Below are 14,160 nucleotides of genomic sequence, written 5' to 3'. Positions count from 1 at the left end.
GTGATGTAAAGGTGAACTTCTATCCTTCTAGTCTACACTCGATCAGACTTGGTTAAACAGATCCATGAACTTTTTTTGTGCCAAATCTTCTTGATGACATTTGGATTGATCATTGACGACAACTCAAGGTAATGTAAATGCAGTTTTATTATTTATATCTTGGCTCCATGCTCCAACGATTATAGTTTTTGGACGGGAGTGCTTGACACTATAGGTCTAGAGGGAATAGGCAATTATATATTAGATGTGGTTGAAATTAGATTTTGTAGAAAAAGAGAATTCACAAATGGTCAAATGTCTCTCAGTGTTCAAAAAATGATCTTTTGAATTGATGTCAGTAGTCAGGATATTCCTTGGTATTAATCAAATATGTAGACAGTAGTAGGTATACTTGGTATATGACCTTCATTTGTATAGAAGTGATTACCTCCTTATGAATATTAGCCTTATACAGCATAAATATTTTCAAAACATACCAACCACTTATTAAACTTCTCTGTCCCAAGACTTCAGACATTGTCCATTCATATAGTGCCTAGTTGGACTTATTGAAGATTAACAGATACTTAAGTAATTCTTGCAAGGCCTGTGAAGTCATCACTGAAAAAATAGAAATCTTGTCCATAATATGGCCAAATTGGGAGTAATGTATGGTATTCTCAGAGACCCGCCACTACTATAATGGTCCAAATCATGAGAGACAACCAGATATTGGCTATTTTGCGGCATAAATAAAACTAGCAGCTTTTTGTATAAATTTTAATATGAAAAATAGATATCTCTTATCTACTATGACATAAAGTGAATACCATACCTACTTTAATAAATAAAATTATAAATAATAAGTATTGTAATGTTATATCTATTATCTAACAAATATCATCTTGCTTGGCAAGACAAAAGACAAAAATATACAACCAAATAGCAGATTTTATATAGTAACAATATATTTTAATAAAGTACTAATTGACAATTAAAAATAAATCACAATACTAAATAGATGATCTCAAAATCTGATCCTGGAATATTACATTTTACTTAGAAAACTCACAAAGTGCGTTGAAATTATGTTCACAAAACGACTTCAAAAATTGTTAAACTAAACATTATCTTTAAATCAAAACTAAAATGGGTGGGTCTCTTCAACAAACGTGAGACATTGCCTATATTGAATGTTTTGTAAGTTTGGAGCTAAGTACAAAAAGGTGACTTATATTTCGCATAAAAATCCCAGTAATCCAAAAAATTAGGTGTATTGTTTGAGCTTGATTTTCAAAATAATCAGTGTTGGCTTTAAAAGTGATTACTGACAGATCCAAAGTCAAAAGATAGATATCATAATTAACTAACTATTGGACCACAGCAAGAATTCATAATGTCAATTTTAAGCCTTTCTCACAAAAAAAGCAGAATTCTATACTGGAGACAGAACAAGGATGAACACAATAGATACATTAAGATAATTGAGAAAAAATTGAGAAAGAGCAATGAAATGATTGCCTTTTATTTCAAAATTCTCTGAATGTATTATTTCAATTAATCAAATAGTTTGCAGTGATGTTTTGACCTTGATGACATCACACAATAATTCACATTATCCTTTATATAACATGTCTGAATGAGGTGTTTTTGATATATTTAATAAAAGTACATGTTCTATAAAAGTATTAATTTTCATAACATTTAATAATATACAAAATCTATATATAAAACTATACAAAAAGGCACTTTTCATTCGATAACAGTATATTCCCTGCAGCAATTGCAGCAACAGAAGTGTGTTATATTCCATAATATTGTCTTGTGTTTTGTTATACGTGCTCCTCGCTTCTATATGTCGTTCAAATCTTACATCAAAAATAATTTAACAGGATTCAAAATAAATCAGAAAACGGTTCATGGAAAGTTATTTCATAAATAATTTTATGATATGAAGATAGTTACTTTGTAAATTGCTATGTGTTAGTTAACCAGTCAATATATTTATGCAGATCTACAGATGATTCAAAACATGAACAATTTGAATCATCTCAATGTGGCACAAATGCACTGTATGACTTAAAGCCAGCTAGGTAATATTGCTTATAGTAAAAACAGAATATCATAATTTGTACATTGAAAACTGAACATCAGATGCTGATGAACAATTTGGCTTAGGTGGGAACTTGAATGAGATAACTAATGTGGCATCAAATTTAGTTCCCTGAGGGTGTTTCATAAGACAAACAATTTGGTAATAAAGTCTTTTTAGAAACTGTGCCCAGCCAATTATGTAATTATCCTTTGGTCTTTTTGGCATTCAATTTGATTAAAGTTACCTTTTGAAAATGACAGTTTTCAAATATTATGAGAGAAGTAATTGATATCAAAAGCTGATATTCACAAAAGAAAACAAATATTCACAACTCATGCATTTTGAATGCATATAAATTAACAAAGTTTACAATATGATAACAATTATGTGATTAAAACATGGATATATCACTGTTGGATATAAGCATTATAAAATAATAATATAAATATAATAATAATAATGAAAAATATATACATTCTTTGATAGACAAGTAGAGAAATAATAGTGTATAATAAAATTGTAAGTTAAAAGTAGGTTAAAAAATATATTTGAACAACTTTTTAAACTTTATGCTTTTTAAGTAGATCAAGAGGAAGTGAAAATGTTTTTTAATGGTTGAATTATGATTTCAAAAGATACCTTAGTGTCATGGTTTCAAAGCTTGAATCAGAAAATTCATATTTAACTTGGATTGGATGGTTCAAAAAAACAACCATAAAACTTTTATAAATGACTCAAGATTGATATTGGACATATATAATGCCAATATTGATTTAGTCAAATGTGGATTTATGAATTTTATAGTTTCGTGTAGATTTTTATCATGTGATTCTAATTTGGTTAATTTTCCTTTCTCAACTACTGCATAAAAGACATTGTAACCTCCAGTTAAAGGTATTGTAACTTATAATAAAAGTATCGTCTTGTACAGTTATCATGTATTAAAAAGCATATAAAAACAGAATTAAATTTGATTGAAGAAAGCACTATATGAATTGTTCACCCTATAAAGAACCTACTTTAGTTTGAGTGTAAAATGGAAAGGGATACAACCAGTTCAGTCATCGCTGTTGATTTGTTGGCAATAAAACCTTTTCTTCCATAATTTGTCTTATTTCACAATCTTAGCCTGTCATCCACTGTTGTTGGACTTAAAGTTTTAAAGGTGATATCTTCATCAACCTGATAGGAACCTGTGATTGTTCTTCCAAACCTGTTGGTTGTAATAGTCTCCCTACTGAATATGGAGGCAGGCACAAAACAGGATTGACCAAGACATATTGTGGCAGAATCACAAGAATTTGTAAGGCGCTACAATCATTATTTGGAAGGAATTGATTATTTCATTGCTTTGGTGGTTTTTATTAGATTTCTCTATAGTTAATAAGGTGCAATTGTACCTAGACATCTATCAAAAGAAATGAATAATTTCAAAATCCCACTGCTCATCATATTTAAGACTATTGAAAGCAGTAAAATTCATGATGAGTAAGATCATTCAAATTTTTTTATGACAACATTTTGCCATTAATTATGGTTTTCTTGAAATTTTCACTGCGCCACTTCTACAGACGATTTACATTCTTTTTTCTAAATAGTCAAATGACGACATCTAACAGCTGTTAGTATCAGAAAGGATCACCATGAAGCTGTTTATGAAAGGCACCTTCAAACATCGACCATTTAGTTAGATTTCTCTATAGTTAATAAGGTGCAATTGTACCTAGACATCTATCAAAAGAAATGAATAATTTCAAAATCCCACTGCTCATCATATTTAAGACTATTGAAAGCAGTAAAATTCATGATGAGTAAGATCATTCAAATTTTTTTATGACAACATTTTGCCATTAATTATGGTTTTCTTGAAATTTTCACTGCGCCACTTCTACAGACGATTTACATTCTTTTTTCTAAATAGTCAAATGACGACATCTAACAGCTGTTAGTATCAGAAAGGATCACCATGAAGCTGTTTATGAAAGGCACCTTCAAACATCGACCATTTTAGTTAGCAAGACAGTCCTTTATTTAACACTGTGAATGATTTGTTGACTTACCAAAACCTTCGTTGGAATAACCAGTATTCTCAAAGATAGCAGTGTCATTATCTTGTAACCTTTTCTTCCTTCGATTTATGATTTCTTTGATTGTTTCATGTATAAAAATGTATTGTTTCTGAAAACAGACATATAATATGGTATCTTTAAAGAGAATGGTTTGAGACTTGAAAGATATAACAGTTTTTCACCAAAAAAATAAGCAATATAGAGGAATTCTTGTTGGATTTGAGGATGAAGGGAAGATTCGCTGTATTTGAGAAATTATATGCAAAGCTAAGTGACTTATCCACCCAATCATTATTTATTGTATACAAAAAGTATACATTATTAAGTAAGTGGGCTCTGTAAAAGGGATGTCGAGCTCAGTCAAAGAGAAGCATCAGGTGTTACACAGGTTATAACCTACCAAAATACCAAAATGCCCATTTTAGCTTAAATGACCCTGAATTACCCTAATTATTCACATAAAATTTACTATACAAAAATAAATCCATTGTATGCTTCTGCACTTTTTTTTGGGCAAATTTGCTGTTACAATTGTGAAGTTAAGTTAGACTGGAAATGATACTGCGTAAACAAATATAAAAATTCTTATAAGAGATAAAGATTGACTTTGCGACCAGTTATCCCGCATAGCCAATCTTTATCTCTTCTACTATATTTTACCTCTGCCAACGACCCACTTATGGCTAAATTCGTGACCCCCGCGTGCAGTCGTGATCCCCTTTTAAAACTCAGAATTTATAACCACCTTGGTGGAGGAAAATCCATTGACTTAAAGACAAAGAGTCTACCTATCCACCAACAAAGTCTGCCAAAGCTAATGCTATTTACAGAGACACTCCAGTCGAAATTTTTGACTACCTAATAATCAACCGACTCAGCACCAACCCGGACCTAACACAGTCCACAGTCAATAGGCCCTCCATTTAACTCCATTGGATTATCAGATTGCAAACTTTCCAACCACATGGGATCAATGACAAATCTAAACCTCTATACTTCTCTCTTTGGTATCAAAAATTCTTACCTCTGACTGCACCATATGTTGTCTGAAATTTCTCATTCTGAGAACAAGATCATAGATATCAATATCTGATGACATGTCACGTTCATTAATATATTGTTGAAATATATCTAATGCTATAAAAGTTCCTGTTTGTCCAACACCAGCACTAGAAATTAGACAATGTAGAACAAACAGTTAAACTACATTGAAGATACTAAAAGAAAGATTCTGAATCTGACTCCTTTTTATGCCTCATTCAAGCATGGTATGGGGTGGGGTGTGGTGGGGCAAGGGGCAGACTGGATCTCCAGAAAATTCGTTCAGAACATAATTACTTTTGGAGCATCACCTGAAAACACTACTTGTCTGTTCAAGGTTTTTTTGTTCGCTACTGGAAAAGATAATATTTGGAAATCTCCTTCGCCTATGTGCAATTCCCTCTAGGCTTTTATTAATAATTTTAAGACTTAAAAATCCGGCTTGTCCTTGCAAACAGTTTTCATACCTGCAGTGAACAACCATAGGACCTTTATCAATTGGTTTAACGTCTTGTCTAACAACACTGAGAAATTCTAACACATCTTCAGGTTGCAAATTGGCACGATAATCTTCCCAACCAGGTAGGAAGAAATGACGAACTTTCCTTACTTCTTCACCCTAAATATACATCAAATTTGAATGGATGAGTCAAATATGGAGCAGTGTGATCTGCAACCAGATGTTGCAAACATTCATTTGCAAAACTGGTCAAGACAAAGGACATACAACTTGTACCGATTTATCTCAGGAGGTCAATGGAGGCAAGTTCCTACTGGCCTTCTTGCTTTTGGCAAGTTGTGGGCTTGTTGGTTTTTATCTATCTATATCTATATATAGGTATCTATATGGAAATACTGGTTTCAGTCTAGCAAAATACACAGATTTCTTTCAATGTACCACATTTCTATACGAACCACATTTAATGGGGGGCGTATATTGCCATCACCAATGTCCGTCCGTGGTTCGGTCCGTCCACAATTGCTCATAAACACTCTACAAGGCACAATTCTTGATTGAATTCGACGAAACTTGGTATGTTTATTTGTAATCACTCAAGGATGAACCCTATTTAAAATCAAAAAGATTGTAAAATAATTAGTATGAGTTATTGCCCTTGTTCTTGAAAACGTGTTCAATTTTAGCTTGTAAACGCTCTAGAAGGCACAATTCTTGATGGACTTTGACGAAACTTGGTGTGAGTGTTTGTAATCACCCAATAATAATCCCTATCGAAAATCAGAAAAATTGAAAAATATTTAGTATTAGTTATTGCCCTTGTTCTTGAAAACGTGTTCAATTTTTAGTTCGTAAACACTCTAGAGGGCACAGTTCTTGACGGATTTTGACAAAACTTGGTTTTATTTTTCAGTACCGCGCTAAGATTGAATATTTGTCTCCTAGAGTTTTCACGAGCTAAAGATTGAACACGTTTTCAAGAACAAGGACAATAACTCATACTCAATATTATTCCGTATTGCCCTAAAGAGTTCAAAAGAAGTGTATGATTGAAGGTTGAATATTTCATACTGGTGATTGTTACTGTATTGCTTAATATTTTTATTCAAAATCAAAGCTGCCAGTGGGCGTATATTACTTTGCCTGGCAAGCTATTTTCTAAGGGTTTTTGGAAATGCTTAATTAAAACTGTTGAAACTATAGCACATTATTCTTACCAATTTCAATTCAAAGATTTTGATAGTATATTTGTTAAGTAATAATACAATTGTGACCTCAACTATGATATCACCATATTGTTCACTTTCACCTTGATCTTTCCAGTATTTATCAACTCTAGGCTACAAATAATACAATAAAATCACAAAATATAAACTCTAATAATCGGTATTGTCACAATGCTCAGGTCTACCTTTACTTCCAGGAACTTTCTTTTCAAAAGAATGGAGTTATCCTCCCAAATGTGCAGATATTGGGTAAGTAAATTAATAGGGAATTATTCTAAATTTTGCTTCCCGAAAATGGTTATATTATTCAATGCAATAGATGCTTAGCTTACTAATTTGGGTGGCTACAAAAGAGTAAAGACTCAAATACATTTACTTCAAATGATAATCAACGAAATTTACTTCAGAACAATAAGGGCACAGCTGGACAGTGAATAACCTTACTGTATTTTTCAAAAACTATTGACAGAAACCATATAAAAGCATACAAATACAGCTTACCTTTCCCTTTTCTGTAAAATCTGATAACATGACTATTATGGCTACTCGTTGTTCCCAAATCATTCTCCAGAAATCAGGTATAGTACTAATATCTACACCACCTACATTAGTTACTAATGGACCTTGTGTAGCTATATATTCTCGTTGTGATTTATAACCCTAGAAAAACACAAAAATTTCATGAAAACCTGCTCATATTTTGAGGGAATTACTATTAGAACCTTGGCAGCCATTTATAAAACACAAATATTTTCTGGGTTTGATAAAACCTTTAATTGGTATTTCTATTTTATCTATGTTCAAAGGACGAAATTTGTTTAGTTGAAGGAGGAATCAAGACTAGTGATTATTTGCCAGAGAACAACTACCAATTTTTATTTCAAAGATCCCCCTTATACCCTGTCACAATTTTTCAATTGTTGAATTGATTAACATAGATATGCTACAGGTACTAAAATTTATCAGATTGACCCAGAGAAAATAGACAGAACAAAATGCTCTTTAATGTACAAAATGAATTGAAACTGATGTTATTTGTAAAGAAGTGATCAGAAAAGCACACTTACTGGTATAAAATTAGCATTGATATAATCTGTTCTTTCATCATCATCTCTTTGTAATAACTTAACTCTACTATGGTCAACTACAAATATGAGAAAAACATGACCATATAAATGTACCAATTAAATCTGATACAAAATTATAAAGGAGTAATCAGAGGAGTTTTTGTCAGGCGATTTGATTTGATAGATTAGCTATTTTATGCATATTGCCCAATTGCCGATATTAGATTTCGCATTTGTAGATCACTGCTTATCCAATCGAAATTGCATCAAAATAGTTCTAGCAAAATGGAAACCAAATCAAATCGGCTGACAAAAACAACTATGACTGTTACCAAGGTGATAAAACCCATTTGAAAGATTTAAATGGGATATAGTAACATAAATATTTGCTTTGAAAATTAAATTAAGCTAATAAATGCTAATTTAAGATGAAATTCAATAAAATCACCCTTAGACTATTATCACAAGCAGATATTATCAACAATTCAATCTAATGAAAATATAATTTTGGACATGACAACATTTTAAACTTCAGTGTTAAGTTAGTTTTTTAAACTGCACCGAGGCAGATAATAAGAAGTAAAAACAATCATATACATGTACTAACAAGCTAATATATAATCATATCTGTTCTTAGATTTATTTTCTTCTTTTTGGGCAGCTGTACTATCATGTTTAGGACTAAGTTCTCCAATGCCCTAAAATAAGCAAGGCATTATTTTTTACAGCAAAAAAATTAAAAGGGGCCTTTTTGCGGGTCATGGTCTGTATTGAAAATTGCCATTATGACAAATAATTTTTTCATTCATTTTCTCCATAAAGAACATTAGCAAAAATCTCACAACTACCCATACCATTTACTGTCACATTTGTTTGTCTGTTTGTCAAAATCTGATCAATGAACCTTCAAAAATGGACTTTGAGACTAAAATACTAGTGCAAGAACAACATATTACAAAAAGCATTTTTATCTCCAGGGTACCTTACCTCAAATTCTTCAGAAAACAGCAGATTAGAATCCTTCTTTAAATTGTCAAGTTGTTTCTCAAAATGTTCAAATTTGATAGGTCTGAAATTATATATTAATTAGAACTCTTTCTGGAAATGGCTTTCCAACTTGAAAGTTTTGCTCCATTCATGATCTCATGTGATCTTAATGTATAAATGTGTCAATGAGAATAGTGGTCATAAGTATTCAATATGGTGTGAGGTAACCTTTCAAAAACCTATGTCATTTTCACTAACTTCCATCTTACATGAAAATCTTCATTTAATTTTGTAAGCCATTGAAATTGTACAAACAGCACACATTAGTACATATAAGTTAGTGAACATGTCATTTTGAATACTTATCTCTTGATACAAAATACTCAATTAACTTGTAATTAATCTCGGATAGATATTAGTCAGTTGACTACAATCTTAATAGTTTATCCTATGCCTAGTTTTTTCAGGTATCACCAAGGGTCCCTTGCGACGGTGTGCCATTTTTTTTACAAATCGTACCTTAGTCTCAGAAGCAGGAATTTTGTTTATAGTGTTTTGAAATTTTAACTTTCAAGTTCATGTGTGAAAGTTAAAAAAGACGTAATCTTTTGTTACAACACTGCCATAATTATATAGAAACGACATCCATGGAAATAGGAAAAGCAATTCCTAGTTTAAGAATTTTTTTGAACAAATTATGCGATTTTCATACATTTATAGTACTAATGAAGATTATTTAAATATATTCAAGACTCAAATCAACCCCCCAAAAATGGTGTCGGTTCCTTTAAATAACTAGAATATTGTTGCAAGTTTAAAAATATACTGACCTATAGCGTAGAGTTGTTAGTTTATCCATGATACTATCGATTGAATACATGGAAATTTCATCTACATTGTCACGCCTACAAAAATTATAATTTGCCTGGGTTAGACACAGCACAGTAAAATAAGGCGAGGTTCCCAAATTAATAATTGTGTTGAATGTTCAGCCAGTGATATCAATTGTAATAAAATGGAGTATGATTTCTTAATTTACAAAAAATGAAAATATATTATAAATATAGGCATGAACAAGATTTTAACTTACTCTTTTCTACGCCTATAGAAGTAAACTGCTGCTAAAATAACAGCAACAACAATTATGATAACAACAATACTGACAACAATTGGAATAACAATGTTACTTTCCTCTGGTTCTGAAAATAACAATTAATAATTCATTGACCTTTGACCTTTCTCATTGTCTAAAAATAGATCAATTGTGCAAATGACAGGGTATGCAGTACCCAAACACATAAAAAAAATTTTTTTTTTATTTCAATACTATCTTTTAGTCTTCATAATTATAATAATGTTAAAGCAAAAGAAAACTGAAGAATGATCAGTAAGTTTCAAAGTTACTGCATATATGCTGAAGGAAACCATTTTGACTCCTAATTTACTCACCGCCTTTTGTTTTGAAGGGTCCTATTGGTTGAGATACAGAGCAACCACCTTCAGTGCATGACACAGCTCGAATTCTGAAATGAAATTATTAAAACTTCATTTAAACACTTTTTATTTTATCTTATTTTAATACGCCCACGTGAATTGGGGAGGGGGCTATATTGGCACTATTACTCGTTAACAGTATAGAAAGCGCAATTCAGGCAAATTTTGACGAAACTGTGTGCGAGTGCTTCTAATTACCTATGGATGAACCCTATTGAAATTGTATATTCTTTGCCTGGCAAGCTATCTATAAATATAGATTTTGACGATCCATACTTCAAAATGATCTTAGACCCACTATTTAAATGTGATCTTTTTCCAGATTTAAAGTTATAAGATACCCAGTAGTGTGATCTAGAAATATCAAAATAGTACCTGCAATATTTTCTATATGAGTTTCATCCTGTACAAATCATTATATATATGTATCAGAATCCAACTTACTGATATTCTGTATTCATCTTCAAAGGTCCATTACAAAAATATTCTTTAGGCTGTTTGTCACAACCACTTTCAGCACCAACAACAAATTTTAATTCATCTACGACCTCTGAACACAAATTTAAATAAATAGAAGGCGCATTTTTTAGATGAAAAATAAAGTCAATTAATGATACAGTGTAGCAACCAGTACAAATAATGAAATCAAAATCTTCCTGTGGCTCTCTGCTGTAACCAAAAAATTGCTCATCAAAGTTCAGTCATAAACGTAGGGCTGGGCGATATACCAACAACAGGATAAATAATTTATATCATAAGTAATAATTATTAGTCCGAATTATTTGCCTCTATTCCAGCCTTTAATGGATATTTTTGACAGTTGTCAGGTGGAGTAGACTATCTGACATATGTCCAAACAACTATCAGAGGCTGGAATAGAGACAGATGATTCGCACTTAAGTAATATCTAATACTTATGGTTGTTTCTTAAAGAGCCCCATACACGTTCGAAAAAATGGTCGAAATTTTGTATCAAAATTTAAATACACTTTGTGACCCTATATGGGGCGTTTGACTCAAAATTTTGGCGGATCAAACCATCTTCGATAATTTTTGACGAGTGGTCCAATTTTTGTTGCGTGTGTGGGTTCTTGTCAAAATTTCGAACAAAATTTTATTTCACTTCCAAAGAATTTCCTGAGGCCAGATACCTTAGCGTAATGGACAAGCGTTCACTTGGTGAAATGGATGAACTTATCACCAGTGTCTTCTTTCCATATCAATGGCGTGACAAGGTCGAGTAACTCATCGAAGGATGGGGCATCCATACGAAGGAAGTTACGGAAATCCTCTGGTTCGTTGATACGTATTTGGCGTGTCAGTGGGTTCGCAGTTTCAAAAACCAGTCTTTCGACCATTTCTGTCGATAACGAGGCGTTTCATCGGAGTCCAAAGCAAACACTAGTGCTATGGCTACTGATGCGTCTATGCCGAAAATTTTTACAATACTGAATTTTGATGGAAAAAACATTGAATCGTGTGTGGGAAATTTAGCATCAAAATTTAGTACCAAAATTTCCCATCAAAGGTATCAAAATTTTGAATTTTTTTTAACGTTTATTGGGCCTTCTACACTTCAAATTTTAGATAGAAAAAAAATTGTTTCAATGACCATTTAAAAAAATATATTTAAGAAATATCGCGATAATCGTGATATTAATGCTTAATATCATAATATCCATATGAACCAATACCTCCCAGTCCTACATAAAAGTAAACTTCTTGTATATTACTATTAAAAAGATAAGTTTCCGTTTCCACGAAAAGAACATTGTATAGAAATAAATTATAACGTAAATAGATTATTACCTTTATCACCATACCAGGTATCATTTGTTACTCTATATGGTACATCAAATGATTGAGCACTGACTTTCTGCCAATTAGCGTAACTTCTTACCTTTGCTACAGTTAGCTGATTATCTATAGTTGAATAAATATGATTATATAGTATTAACAAGGTAAAGTGACATTAAAGAAACAAATGGGAGACCAAAAGACATTATCATGTGGAAAATATAATTCATGAAAGTAAGTGACTTATCTCAGCATAAACAATTTAAGCAGTCACACAAAAATGAAATATAAAAATATTTAAAAGGGACGGATGCACTATTTTTTACCAGTTGTACCTTAGTCTCAGAAACAGGATTTTTTCACCTCAGCCAATCAGTGACAGTGATATTTTTGAAGGAATTATGCAACTTTCGTACATTTCTAGTACTTCTGAAGACTATTAACATATATTCATACTCCAGACTTGAACCAAAATGGCGCCCTGTCCCTTTAACTATCATTCCTTTAACAATAACCATTAATTTATTTCTATATACACGAGTCAGCTAATGCAATTGTCCTGATCTTATTTTCTTCATTGCGTGGCATTGTCTATATTTGTTATTAAAAATTAAGTGCATAATTTCGTTTATTCATTTCATTTTACAAAAATTCAGTAGAGACTCATACCATTGATATCACATTTATCTTTAGCACAGACTAACAATGCTGTTATCTTTACAGGACCATTAGTTTCATTTCTTAAACAACTAGGACAAACTGTTACAGAGAATGATGTCTGTTTAATGACTTCAGAGTTTGGTATCAAAATTATTTCTTCCTTTGGTAGAGTTGGTTCTGAAAATACATAATACATAGAATAAAATTACTGGTTCCAAAACATAATGGGTATAAGAGATTAAGTGGTTATAAAAATACACAATACAGGTAGTAGATTGGTTGGTTCTAAGAAAATATAGTACAGGTTGTTTGTTACTGGTGTGACATGTAATTTTGGTAATAAAACATGACATGATATAGCATACTTTTTCCTATTACAGTATACTCCGTGTAATCCAACATACAATGGGACCGTAAAACAATGTCATATTGGCGAGTGTGTCGGTGTATTCAAATTTCCGCGATTTTTTAACATGTGCTACATGTTACCATATATATATACCTCAGTGACCACAATAAGATTCTACTATAGTACCTATAAGTACAGTCAGACATTAATATAATAGTACAATAATAATAGCTTGAAAATTTAAATATAACGCGAAAAAACGAATGGTAAGATTCCACATTTCTGTAGTAACGGTGTAATGAACGACACGAGTACTTGTAATAATGATCCAATCCATTTGATCTAAAAGGAATAGCCATGATCATGAAGTGGGGTCATTGCGCTGATTAATAAGCAGCATTGATATCAGCTATCTTTTGTTTTCATGTGATTTTATGTTGGATTATCAATAATATAAGTAATTATCTAATTGGCAATAAGTGATTAAGATGAGTAGATGTCGGATTATATAGATTTTTTTGAGTGTCGGGACCACTAATTAGTGTCGTAATTCGGAATACACAGAGTGTCGGAGTACTCAGAGTTTTTTAAACTGACATAAGAAGGAAATCAATCTGGACCAAAAAAAGACGATGTTGGATTACCGGTATGCAGAATATCGGAATATTCAGATGTCGGATATCACAGAGTTATTGTGATTTTTTTGACCTAGCTTTATGTCCATTTTTGTAGATACAGAATGAATTCAAAATAACCTACTTCCTATTGGTGCTTGATATATTTCAACTGTCTCTTCTCCATTAAAGTTTATATTAGTAGCAAACTGAAAAAGGTAAAACAAAAAACGGCTTTACTGTCACTATAATTGAAAGGAATATTAACAAAAATAGTTATCTCAGGGTACAGTAAGGTTACTAGAATTGGTTACGGTTTTGAACT

General features: G+C 31.7%; 1 protein-coding gene across 1 annotated transcript; it reads right to left on the bottom strand.

The window, feature by feature from the left end:
* Window positions 1–4,105: 4,105 nt before the first annotated feature.
* LOTGIDRAFT_133415 (hypothetical protein) lies at window positions 4,106–9,002 on the bottom strand (the record flags this gene model as incomplete). Its single annotated transcript, XM_009067596.1, has 8 exons — window positions 4,106–4,252; window positions 5,168–5,312; window positions 5,652–5,803; window positions 6,859–6,974; window positions 7,362–7,527; window positions 7,935–8,011; window positions 8,542–8,600; window positions 8,884–9,002. Coding segments are annotated over 8 exons (981 nt in total), but the record flags the coding sequence as incomplete, so codon positions are not given.
* Window positions 9,003–14,160: the final 5,158 nt, after the last annotated feature.

Source organism: Lottia gigantea (genome assembly GCF_000327385.1).
Source record: "Lottia gigantea unplaced genomic scaffold LOTGIsca_84, whole genome shotgun sequence".
In the NCBI taxonomy this organism is placed as follows: Eukaryota; Metazoa; Mollusca; class Gastropoda; family Lottiidae; genus Lottia; species Lottia gigantea.
This window is presented reverse-complemented; position numbering and strand designations above follow the sequence as displayed.